This window comes from Micromesistius poutassou (genome assembly GCF_964030765.1).
Source record: "Micromesistius poutassou genome assembly, contig: SCAFFOLD_3296, whole genome shotgun sequence".
In the NCBI taxonomy this organism is placed as follows: domain Eukaryota; kingdom Metazoa; phylum Chordata; class Actinopteri; order Gadiformes; family Gadidae; genus Micromesistius; species Micromesistius poutassou.
The window spans coordinates 1-12192 of NW_028178894.1; the positions used below are offsets into that span (position 1 = coordinate 1).

At 44.0% G+C, this 12192-nt stretch overlaps 1 protein-coding gene across 1 annotated transcript; it reads right to left on the reverse strand.

The window, feature by feature from the left end:
- Positions 1-7: 7 nt before the first annotated feature.
- Positions 8-8539, reverse strand: LOC311373283 (protein GOLM2-like; the record flags this gene model as incomplete). The annotated part of the gene is made up of 7 exons (XM_084490075.1): positions 7549-8539; positions 4438-4492; positions 3425-3527; positions 3080-3170; positions 2730-2853; positions 1664-1747; positions 8-411 (listed from the first exon to the last, which is right to left on the reverse strand). The coding sequence occupies exons 1-7, from the start codon at positions 7873-7875 to the stop codon at positions 8-10; spliced, it is 1188 nt and encodes a 395-aa protein (XP_084346201.1). The 5' UTR covers positions 7876-8539.
- Between the last annotated feature and the right edge of the window lie 3653 nt (positions 8540-12192).

The window sequence follows — 12192 nt, forward strand, 5'->3', positions numbered from 1 at the left end:
CCTTGGGCTAGATATTTAGAATTGTTCGAGGGCAGGAGAATATTGCACCTTGGAGCTGTCTGTTGTTCTGTTCTCCAAACTCATCGGCCCGCATGGCCGCCTTGTTGTCCTCGTCGAACAGAACAGGCTTGTCCACCACCGCCTGGGGTACCGGCTGCTTAATGTGACCAGGGGGCACCACCACGGCTGCTGCTACCGCCGCCTGCTGCTGCACCTGCACCTCCTCTTCCTCCTCCTCTTCCTCCTCCTCCCCTCCACCGCCTGCTCCCCCTCCCAGCCCCACTCTGTCCTGCTGCAGAAGGGGCTGGTCCAGGGCCTGCTCTCTGAAGCCCTTGGCGGGGACCTCCGCCGGCACTGCGAGCGCCGCTTTGGGAGCCTCCTGCTTCGGAGCGATGAGTGCTTTTTTTACTCCTGTGACAAAAGAGGATGAGGTTTCAAATGAAGACGGCTTGAAGGCGGATCACAGATAGAGTGATGCAGGAGGATGTCCAGAGGGCGACGGATATAGTGCAGACCTGAAGTAGCATGCTTGTACCGTAGTGTCACTGTACAGTTGCTGCACTGGCATTATACCGTGCTGTAGTGTGACACCATTCTGTTATTCACTTTCACTAGCTCTTTTTTAAATTATTTAAATGTCATCAGGGTTTACCACTGAAAAAAGTTTAGACGTGGGGGAAATGCAAGCGATAGCTTATGGCTGTCCCGGGTCCCCTAAAATGTTTTGAGTTTAATCAAATCCTCTCTGTCAAAAATTGTCGGTTAGAATAAAAATCATGTGCATTCAAGTAACCAAAACAAAACAGGTTATAGAGGCTGCTGTAGGCCAGATTTGAGAGCTGGAAAGAGAGCAGAAGAGAGAAAGGTTTTGAAAGTAACACCCCAAACAAACGCTCCCTCCCCAAGTGTTGCATTCATGCTCCTGTGGTAGAGCTTAGCTACATGGGATTGACAAGCAAGATGGATTCCCGAAATAAATAGAGCTGAGATGCCCTGATTGGTCAGAAATGATCGGGAGAAAAGCTAAATTGGCTCATACAGGACAGTCTACTAGAAACATATATTTGTACACATCACGCACCTATATCTGATGGATGATCTGGAATTTTTTATAAATGACACTGAAATGCTTAGATCCCTTAGCTTAGATGATATAGGTAGCAACATTATAATAGGCCTTCACAAGCTATTAACCATGGGTTCGAGAAAATAATATTTTTTGTTATATTATCTTCTATGCAAAAACTCACAACGGCAGAAAATATTTTTAAAAATCTCTACAACGGGCTATGCATGTTAACTCTGGCAATGGCTACCATTAATTAAGTATCATTTTATTACTGAACGTCGATGCAATCGCAAGACATTAAATCTGGTTTGGCAGCCCTATAAAAATGCTTTATTATGGACTTTGTGTGCTGTAACGACATTGACATACGCAGAAAACAGAAAAACCCTTTTTTTTGTGAAGTTTGTTACTCATTCAGTGGAGGTATTTAATGGTGGAGTATTGAATTAGAACTCTACCGTACAGAAGTAGCATACTAGTACTGTACTATTTCAAACCAGTGCTCCAATATCCATTACCATATACTATTTACTAAAGCGAGCTATACTACAGGTCCAGTCCAAGACAGATATGGGGGCGAGAAATGGTACGCACCAAACTGCAGCTCCTCTATCTTCCCCACCTCGCTGTCCTCTATCCCAGGCATGCCTGCGTCGCTGCCTGGCTTGCCCATCTCATCTGGGAAGCAGAGGGGGACGTTCATAAGCGTTAGTATTCATATCATCACTTAGGTGACACTTTCATTCAAAGATACCACCAGTGACTACAGATATAGGTCACTACGGAGCAGCTGATACAACTCTTAAAAGGAAGTAGGCGGGGGTTAGGGACCTGGTTGCTTACAGGTAGACCGAGGACTGCGTGTACACAATTTGTATTTGGTACTAGGGTTGGGTATTGTTGGAGCTTCTTCTGATACTGGTGCATCAACAATACCTTTAATATTTTAGTGCCTGAACTGACACTTAAACAATGAAAAAAATTGCAATTTTTTTTATTGCAAATGCAAAGAAATTGATCAATATACTGGGTAACATAATAAATAGAACCTCAGTCAACGACAATATTTTACTGACCACTACGATTCTAAGAAAAGTATCACACAGAGGATTGCAGGCAGGGTGCTCCTTGCAATAATGTTAAAGGAGGGTGTGGCTGTGTCTGAGCACCAGAGAGTTGGTATTTCAATCGGCAGCTCGGGCATGGCAGCAAGAAGAGGCACCGAAATCTACGTTGCAATTCACATCATTCTGGTAGGTACCAGTCGTAAAAGAACCGGTGCCATAGCGGCACAGGTTTTCAGGTACCAACCCTATAAAAGAAACGTCACTGCTGGTTTGTTTAAGAAACATCCAGCAGGTGGCTACATGTCTCCTGGCTCATGCAGAGACTGAGCAGAGGCGAGGCCCAGGGCAGCCTCAGTGGTCTGACTGGGTGACCATATGGACTTTATCATCATAATCGAGTTGACTGTAGTGTTAAATGTAATGATAAAGAATACAACTCAAGTTTCATTTCAAGCTTTGATTGAATACTGGCTGGTTCAAATCATATGATTTATCTTAACTACAGAACAGAAGTGTATTATAAAAATGGTTACTGCAATAATCATAAATATTCAGCAAGTCATACTCAACAATGGTGGTGTTGGTTACTGTACCTTTAAGAATGACGTTGCCTTGTCCGAGAGCAGCCACCGTGTGGCGCTCTGCCTCCACCTCCCCACCAGCCTGATGCTGAGCCTGCACACCCATCACACCAAGCTTATTGCTGTCCAGTCCGCTCTGAAGAAACAAGAGATAGGGAGTAAGAGAGAGAGTAATATAGGGAGGGAGAGAGTGATAGACATCGACAGACAGAGAGCGAGAGAAAGAGAGAGAGAGAGAGGGAAGGAGCGACAAAGAGCCAGAGAGAACTTCCGATAGCTGTTCTCTGTGTGTTTTAGTGTTATAGTAATGGCAGAGTAAGCAGTATTACACCAGAACCGGGGGTTCGATGAGAAACACTGACCCGTCTTAGCTTGGAGGCTTCCAGCGCCAGAGTCTTCCTGCTTTCCTCAAACTCCTCCGTCAGCTGCTTCATCTGACGGCCACACTGCAAACTGTGACGCAAACGCAAACAAACACGCGTCACCCAAACCATCTGACACTTTCAGCGCTACCCCACCCTGCCAGTAGACATCAAGACTGACCGATACATTATTTACAGGGCTGAGCCACGCACAGAACAGGGGGTTGTTCCGTGTTATTGGTTAAATGTAGGATTGAACGCTTTTCCCCCTCCGTCTCTTTAGTCAATTAGAGTATTGGACAGACACGCACACCTGAGCGAGCGTCTCTTCTGGTGGACTCCTACCTCTCATACTCCAGCCGCCGCTCCAGCGTGGTGCGGTTCTTCCTCACCTCCCTCAGCTGCTCCTCCTGCTGCAGGAACTCCTGGTTGATCTCCTTTAGCTGCTCTGCTCACAACAGCAGCAGCAGGGGAGGCACGGGTTGAGCATACGGTCCGTGCACACAAGGGTTCACTGAAACTAGATCCTCAGAGTGCTGTTGTTCAAAACTAGAGTAGGCAATTTGTTTTTTTGTCATATTTGTTGAAATACTCTTGACATCCCAATCAATAAAGAAAAAAATATCAAATCTGGTATATATGGCTGTTGCAGGCTTGTAATATGCCTGTCCAATCATTTAATTTGGCCGGAAATTAAATGATTGGAAGGCCCGTCTGTTTACCAACCTGCACTTATTTTTACTGTGCACGACCGCAGTCTTCAACAAGGCTAGGTAGACCAATCGTTCAAACTAGCAAGCAAGTCACCTGTTTTGGGCATGTGGCCTTGGAGGGAGGCTTTTGGGGAGGGTTGGGATTTTGTTTCCGTTTGATACTTGCAGCTCAGTGGTTCCCAACCTTTTAGGTGTTCCACTAAATCAATAGCTTTCTTGGACCACCTCATATACAAACAGTTTAAAATAGATAACACATGAAGAGGCTGAGCAACGCCCACTTTATACACATGTATTACTGCACAGAGGTATGGTATATGGTACAGCATTACACTATGTTATAATGCTATATTGGCTGTATTTTCAATATTTTAAAATGTATTAATTAGCAATGACTTTTGTAAATTTGTCTATTTCACATATAAAATCCCACATCCAACTGCAGTACCCTCACATACCACCAGTTGTACACAGACTTCAGGTTGAAAAACACTGATCTAGCTTACTCTTGCTGGTTTTTCCAAATTGCCTACACTGCCTTGAGAGCTCAAGAGTTCTAATGGAGTTCTGATTGCTCCGAGAGCTCAGAGTTCTGTTGGCTCTGAGCCCAAAGCTCTAATGGTTCGGAGTTCAGTACTTTATTACCTTTCAAGCGCGTGATCTCTGTAATTTGACTCGTAAAATCCTGGTGCAGCTTCATCTGGGAAATGGAGAATAGGAAAAGGTTTAGAGAGAGATCAATAAAAACATGGCTCAGAAAGCTTATTAGAAATGCAACAGATGTTGTTTTCTCGGTTGATAAATCCTTTAGTCCAAGGAGACGTCATACACAATGGCGAATGCCCACCACAAGGGATCAGAGCCTTTTAGGATGTGAAGCTTACATTTGCTTGCTATTTCTGATAAGGAGCCAAACTGAAACAAAAACTAAAAAGGCAAAAAACAACTTCATAAAGGGTTGGAAACAGCAAATGTTTGGCATCAAATTATTTACAATGAATATTCTATTGATCAAATGATCAATTAATGATTATTTCATCAAATAAAAGTTCCATCACTCACTATTGCTGTATAAAGATGTATAAACAAGTGGCACAAGTAGAGGCGGTCAAAGGTCTCCATTCAACAAAGCACAATGTGAAACATTGACACATAATGTGTTTTCTATTGGGAAGTCGATTGCTTTTTGCATTAAAAAAGGGCAAAGAGGGGAAAACAAACAAACAGCACATTAGAGGAATTTAGATGACAATGTAAAACAAATGTAAAACAATGTCCCTGCAATGTTGTCTTAATTGATTTGTAGCAGTGCCCATCTAATTACTGAAGACATCACACAGGAGACCACTTGATCTGCTCTTAAACTAAAACTGCCCAGATTCTCTGTTGTGCCAAGGAACATCTAGATTGTTCCAGTCCAGACATTGCTTAATGACACAGGAAACTCTGCCTCGTTATCCAACAAGGTGAGGACTGGTTGATTGCCGTCCTACATGCAGCACTCTCCCCTATCATCCTTCCTTTACCCTAGAACCTGAAACAGCTTTTAGACCTCATGTAGCGATACCACCACACCAACAAGTACCCAGGTCACACAGGGTAAAGCCCCATCAACCGACAAACATCAATTTACGGCATGAACCTTGTTTAGGGCATGAACCAATGGTAACAGGATGGACCATTGACCTTAGCTTGTGTGAGGATAACATTCAGTTAAAATTCAGCCAAGTCAAACTGCTGGTTTGATTTCCTTGTGTGCCGTTGAAGCAGGATGCTGAGCCGTTAAAACAGGTCAGGGATGTTGACAAAGAAAAGCAGGATGCAGCCTGCACCACTCAACACCCGTAATAAAGGAAGTAGAGTGCAGGAATGGAGGACATTATCACCATCAGCAGGTCTAAAGGTCATCAGTCATCTCATGTCGTCAGGTTTTCCTTCCATGTCAGACTCTGGCCCCTGGCCACCCAGAATTGCAAAGAAACACTCTTCTCCAGGATATAGCGATAAATTAAAGTAAAGAAATGGTTTCCATTCATCCTGGTGACTCCCACACTGCTGAGCAATATTGACAGAAAAACCATGCCCCTATCCTTGACAGGTGTTACTCTTTTTAAATCAATGTAGCCTACGAGTGACTAGGGAATATGATCCCTGATTTGATGGAGGCCAATGAAAACCACTGCCAAGACAAGTGTATAACGTTCAATTGAACAATATCTCTACATTATTTAATACTTTAGATTTACCTAACAGAACTCTTAGTATTTAAGAATAACAAAAACTCCCTTTGTGTAATGCATACAAATATCATGCTTGGTGATCACTTCAATGTGGACCCACCTCTGTTTACCTGTGGCTGAGCAATCACAACCAACAGCCTACAGTGTGCAGATGTGTATTTAGATAGAAGGGCAGGTCAGATTTGTTTTAGAGAAACCCAGCCTCCCAGCTGCTCTTAAGCAGGACAGGGCAGCGCTAATCACACAATGTCCGGCAGTCACTGCCAGACTGACAGAAACAGACAGCAGGGGACAGTTCGCGCCATGTGAACATTTGGACCCATGGGAATTAGAACAGTTACCGTAATCATGTAGCTTTTGGAGGGAGGATGACAATGTGTTTAACTTACAACAGGAATTTAATTACAAAGTCCCATTACAAAGTGATCCTCCCAATCAATTTTCCTTGACCAATTTGAGAATCACACCAGACTTGTTAAAAAGGCCTGGAAAAAAAATGGCATTCGCTATTGTTGCAAAATACTTAAAGACTAGGGATTACTTACTTGCCACTTACAGTATTTATCGGCAGTACATGGGTATCGGTCAAAAACAATAACAAACTGCATTTGTGAGAAGACTAACCTGCTTGTACTGTACGGTGCTATTCCTAAACACAGACCTATAAACCACACCCCTTTACCCCCCCCCCTTTAGAGATAGTCAGCCTATTGCAAACTGGTTAATCTGGAATGTAATGCAACCAGTGTGATCTCATAGAACGCTATGTTTGCATCTTTGTGTAGCAATGTCCATGATACAAACCACCTAGTTGGCTGCCACACCTAGGTGGCTTTTACTAGGCTCCTTCAAACACAAGGATGTAGGGTGGTGTGTTGAAAGACAGTTTATTGTAAGGTTTGAAGACAAGGATACATGGCCTGGTGCTCCATGTTTCCATGCAGGAGCTCTTCTCCGAAGTGCATGTGCAAATGGCAGGGTTGACCTGTGCACATTGGCTGCTCAATGTACAACAGGTGTGCAGCCTCACATACTCTGTCCAACTCTGCCAGGTGAGGCTGCCTAAACCAGCCATCATCCACACACACACATACACACTATGTCTCAAATTAAATGTTACTTTCTACAGCCTGCCAATGGTACATAGACAGGCCTTTAACTAGGATACACACATTATGGCCCTAGTTGCATAGGCATGTGTGCCCAAATGTAAGCATTCATCCCCAATATTTCCCATATGATAAGTAATTTGGATTTTGAGTAAACTATATAATGAGGTACACAGCTATGGTGTGATATTTGAAATGATTATGGTAAATAGTAGCACGTCGTCCATCCCTGAATTAACCATGCTGGGTTGGGGGGGGGGGGGGGGGGGGGGAGGAGGAGGATAGTGCCGGGATTGGAGGGAGGGCGTGTTCCAGGTGAATCTATAGCTGAGGTGCAATGTCGACCATAATAACGCATACATGAAATACATAATCCACGAATAGCTTCAATGCCTTCCGCGCCATACCTTGTCATCCGTGCACTTCTTGATGAGAGTCTCCCGGGCCTGGATCTTGCTCCCCAGAACATTATTGTCCCCTTCCTTCTGGTCGATCTGCTTCCTGTGTGTGTCCACTTGCGCCATCAGCTCCGTATTGCGCTTCTCCAGGCGAATCCGCGCCGCGTCAGTGCGTTTCACCTGCGCCTGGACCTCCGCCACTTCATCCAGCAGGCGGACGTGCTTGCTGGACACAGTCCAGTAGTTGAAAGAAAGTATGGCGATGATCACCATCAGGGCAATGAGGAAGAGAGACGGGAGGCGGCCTCCCCGTCGGTTTGCACCAAACCCAATCATTTCAGGGGAAAAGTACTTTTTATAAGCTTGTGATTGCAACCCTAGCGAGCACGACGCAAATATCCTCGTCTCCCTGCTATCCTAACCTCTCGAAAGGACATGCCGTTGAAATGCTGCAAACGTGTGGACGACCCCAGACAGTCAGGGATATAGGTCTAGCCTCATCGGCGACTGTGCTCCTTGTGGTTTTACTCGCTGTCCTCCTTCCGTACACTTGTCATCCTCCCAGTCTTCATACGATGTCAACATGCATCCGCACCACAGCAGGGACGTGGCATCACGCAACGCGGAGAGGTCGGGAGAGCACTGATTTAGCAAAGCCAGGCAATAGCAATGCCAGGGAGATTTCCCCGGGTACATATAGGAATACTCCCAGCACAATGATTTATACTATGAGAACAGCCTCCAGGCTAAGCTAGTACATCTGCTAACCATCTAAGCTAGCTATCTTCTGTTATTATGGTCCCCGGAGCGATTCATATCCAAGGAAATAGGCTTCTCTGCACCTCAAACCCAGTAGTTTCTTATTTTTAAATTAAAATAATAAAGTCAAACACCATAAGCAGCAATCCAGATATCGCAATCCAGCCTGTTTGTAACGCAGTGAAGCTAGCCACAGCGGTCTACTTGTATTTCCATTTCTGCCACGAAAGCGCATCGGCTCTTCAAAGTAAAAGCCTTGACAAGACGTCGTCCCCTTTCGGAAAGCGGAGCCCCGCTTCTAATACACGTGCTTTTACTTTGAGACCGAACCCCGAGCCTCAGCGATGCTCGGCCACAACTGCGGATACTACTAGCGCAAATATGGGCACCTTTTCCATTTCCTACTACCGACCTTATTGCTGCACGTCAAAGAAGGTCGTTTTACACTCTGTGTCGTTTTACACCCACGCTGTGTATGGCACACACATATGGCATTATATTGTATGGTAATGTTGTTGTATGGCATAATAAATAAGCCTTTAGGAATACTAAATATACACAACAAATCACGTTTTCTACTGTCGGCCATCGAAGTAATGATGGAAAACGTCATGTTAAAAAATAAATTATGATGCACAAACATTTAAATGGGTGTCTCACTTGTCACTTCTCCCCATTAGCCTGACTAACCATCAGGGTCCGTGTACGAAGTATAATTCATTTACAGTTGTTCACGTTGTACAATAAACAGGCCAGTTTAGGGGGTATTGCCTAATTTCATTGTCCGAGACGTGCAATGCAATTCAGCGCGCCAAAGCGTCAGCTTGTTTCATTAACCAAGTTGTACAATGATATTTGAACAAGGAAGTCGAGAGCCGGAAACAGAGACAGCTCGCCTTCAAAGTAAAGCTCGCATTAGAAGTAAAAGTCGTGCGTTTTGAAGCGTGAATTTAATTTAAGGAGAGCTAAACGAAATAAATAAACAAATAGCCTAAATATAGAGTTGTTCAAAAGTTTCAACCATGCAACCAACTATATCATTCATTTGTTCACTTAATTTGTTATTATCTTTGTGCAACCAGGACTCTCGTATCGCAAGTTGTTTAATGAGAACACAATTCGGTGTTTAGCTACCACTAGAACTAGGGGGCTCATCTCACAGGGGTGAATTATACCATAGATTATAGATAGATAGATTATACCATGAGGGAAGATGCTTTTATTGAGCTGGCTCCTCTGAGTCCTCTCTGCTCTTTTATCTGTTTAAATGTGCGCTATGCATGATGGTGGAAGTTCAGTTTGTATTATTTGTTTAAATTTCTTGGTTGATGCTTTTGCCCAACAGATCGTAGAGTAGGTTTAAAGTTTAGGATCACTTTGAATGTTCTTGGTTTTCAATGGAAACACACATGAGTTATCCTGCATAGGAAATATAGGAGACCAAATCCTGTCTTTATTCATTTTTTCCAGATTCATATGTCATATCATGGTAAACTAGCTCATTGTCAGGTGTTTAACAGCGACACACACTCAGAGACGGTAAAGAAAGACGGGTCCTAGCTACTACGCGCGTTTGATGTGCTCTCACCGTTCTCATGCACACAATTGTTTTTTTAATACATAAATTAAAGGCTTGCGGTTTGTCCACGATGCGGCCTATATGCGGGAAATTACGGTAGTGTAGTTTACATAGTTTTCATAGTTATCAGCCTACGTGCTGCTGAGAAGACCAGAGTTTTTTTTACAACACCCTCAGGGGTCGCATAGCTATTGGATCATGAGGAGATATTAGCTGAATGCTAGGAAATGTTATTTGTTTAAAGGTCCCATGGCATGCTATTTTATGGATGCTTTAATAAAGGTGTTAGTGGGCCCCTAATACAGTACTTGAAGACGTTCAAGAAATTCAGCCTTGGTGCAGAGTTACAGCCACTACGAGCCAGTCCCACAATGAGCTCTCCACAAACGTGCCGTTTTTAGAGGCGGGTCAAGGTGGAGGGTGGGAGTGTGGCCCTGAGCAGCTTGCAGCCACGGTACCTGCGCTAGTGTTTACAGTGGAACACTGAACACTCCGGGTGTACAAAGTGTACGTGGAGGTGGCATGTGGCACCCCTCACCAACCTGCAGATTCTCTGCTCAAAATTTTAATTCAAAAAAGTTTTATTGGCATAAAAAATATACATTTGCATTGCCAAAGCAGGTGTACAATAAAATTATAAGGTCAAGTATATAGTATAATATAAGTATAAAACGTTAAATACAAAATATATATACATATCAGTTATTATAGGCCTACTACTCTCGTGGTTGGGACTTCTGCCTCTACTGCCGCCTCGATCTCCGGTGGTAGTGCTCCGGTTTGTCCGGAGCACTCCGGATTCGTAAGCTCAGAGGCGACGGACCCACTGACGGACGACCTCCGGGACCAGACAAAAGCGTCCGTATCCGTATTTACCGTAGGGTGTGAATGGGCCTTTACACCAACAGCGGAACGGTTATCCAAATAACAAAGAACACTTGCGTTACAGTGTGTATTCACACACACACACACACACACACACACACACACACACACACACACACATGTTCTTCATCTTCTTCGTTCTTCTTCACCAACTCTCTCAAGCCCCGCTCTCTCAAGCCCCGCTCTCTCATTCACCAGTGCACTGCATGCGAGTACCGATTGGCCGAGCCTTTGGCGAAGTTCATGGGTGCGATTGGGTGAGGCTATTTTGAGGGAAAGGTTATCGTAGGGGCTACATATCAAGAAATATATGCACACTCTAGGACTAGGTGTACACCTACACATGATCCTTTTCAAAAACTCTTCCAGTCTCTCTTCTTCCCTCCTTTCATGTCTTCTGTCTCTCTGCCTCTCTGTGTGGACCTTGTTGGATTTCAAATTGTTAGTTTGGTGTTACTTAGCCTATATTTTATTTATATTACAAGTGCCTTTCGAGCTAAGCACGGAAAGAACAAGTAGGCTTCTATAGGCTAGATAATCCATAGGCTATGATCATTGAGGAATGCCTATCTCTTGTTGTCCTTTGTTCTTCATCAAGTAGGCAGTTCTTAGCATTCTCATAGTTACCATTTCCAGCCAGAAGTCCTCCCCTTTTCACTCCACGATCACTTCCTTCTCATCCCTGAAAGCCTTTCTGTGCATCGGGTGTTCATTTCTTTCCTCTCCGAAGATGTCTGTCTCCTATACCGGATGTGTTCTCTATCCCCCCTCAAAGGCTTTTCTGGCCTCAGCCATGTCGGATACCTTAATTAAATGTCATCCTCTCTGCAGACAGGCTGGAGCTGAGCACCTGGACAGCTTATTTTAGGGAGACAGCTTCCTTCTCCAAGGAGGTCCCATCTAAATGTGATGGAGACCCTGTCTTGTTCTATTTAGAAAACCAAGACCCATATAGTTTGGTTTTGTATTAAAATCCTGTAACATTATCAGGCGTTACACCCAGGCAGCTGCTTCTTGTCAGTTCTCTACCTCTCTCTCAAGGAAGGGAGCTGGGCTGTGTACTTCTCCAGTAAGGTCAAGTAGTTCTCGACTACTTGACTTCCACCCTCTCCTGTTCCGTCATTAGTTCTCCATTTGCAGCCACAAATGTTGCATCTAGAAGGACAAAAAATGACTTGTATTTCAATGGATGATATTGCTTTGTAAGGCCTAATTAATTAAGAAAAAAACACTGACCTGGACTTTTCCATACCATGTTTAATATGTAGATCTACATACAAATGCATTCATGTGCGTCCACACAAACACCTATCATTTGTAATGTCTACAATTTAAGCTAGAAATATTTTTTCTATCAGATTTTATTTGAAAGAATTTCGCTCCTCTCGTGTCTATTCTGTTAGAGAAGGCAAGGCGTTCGTCAATCCGAT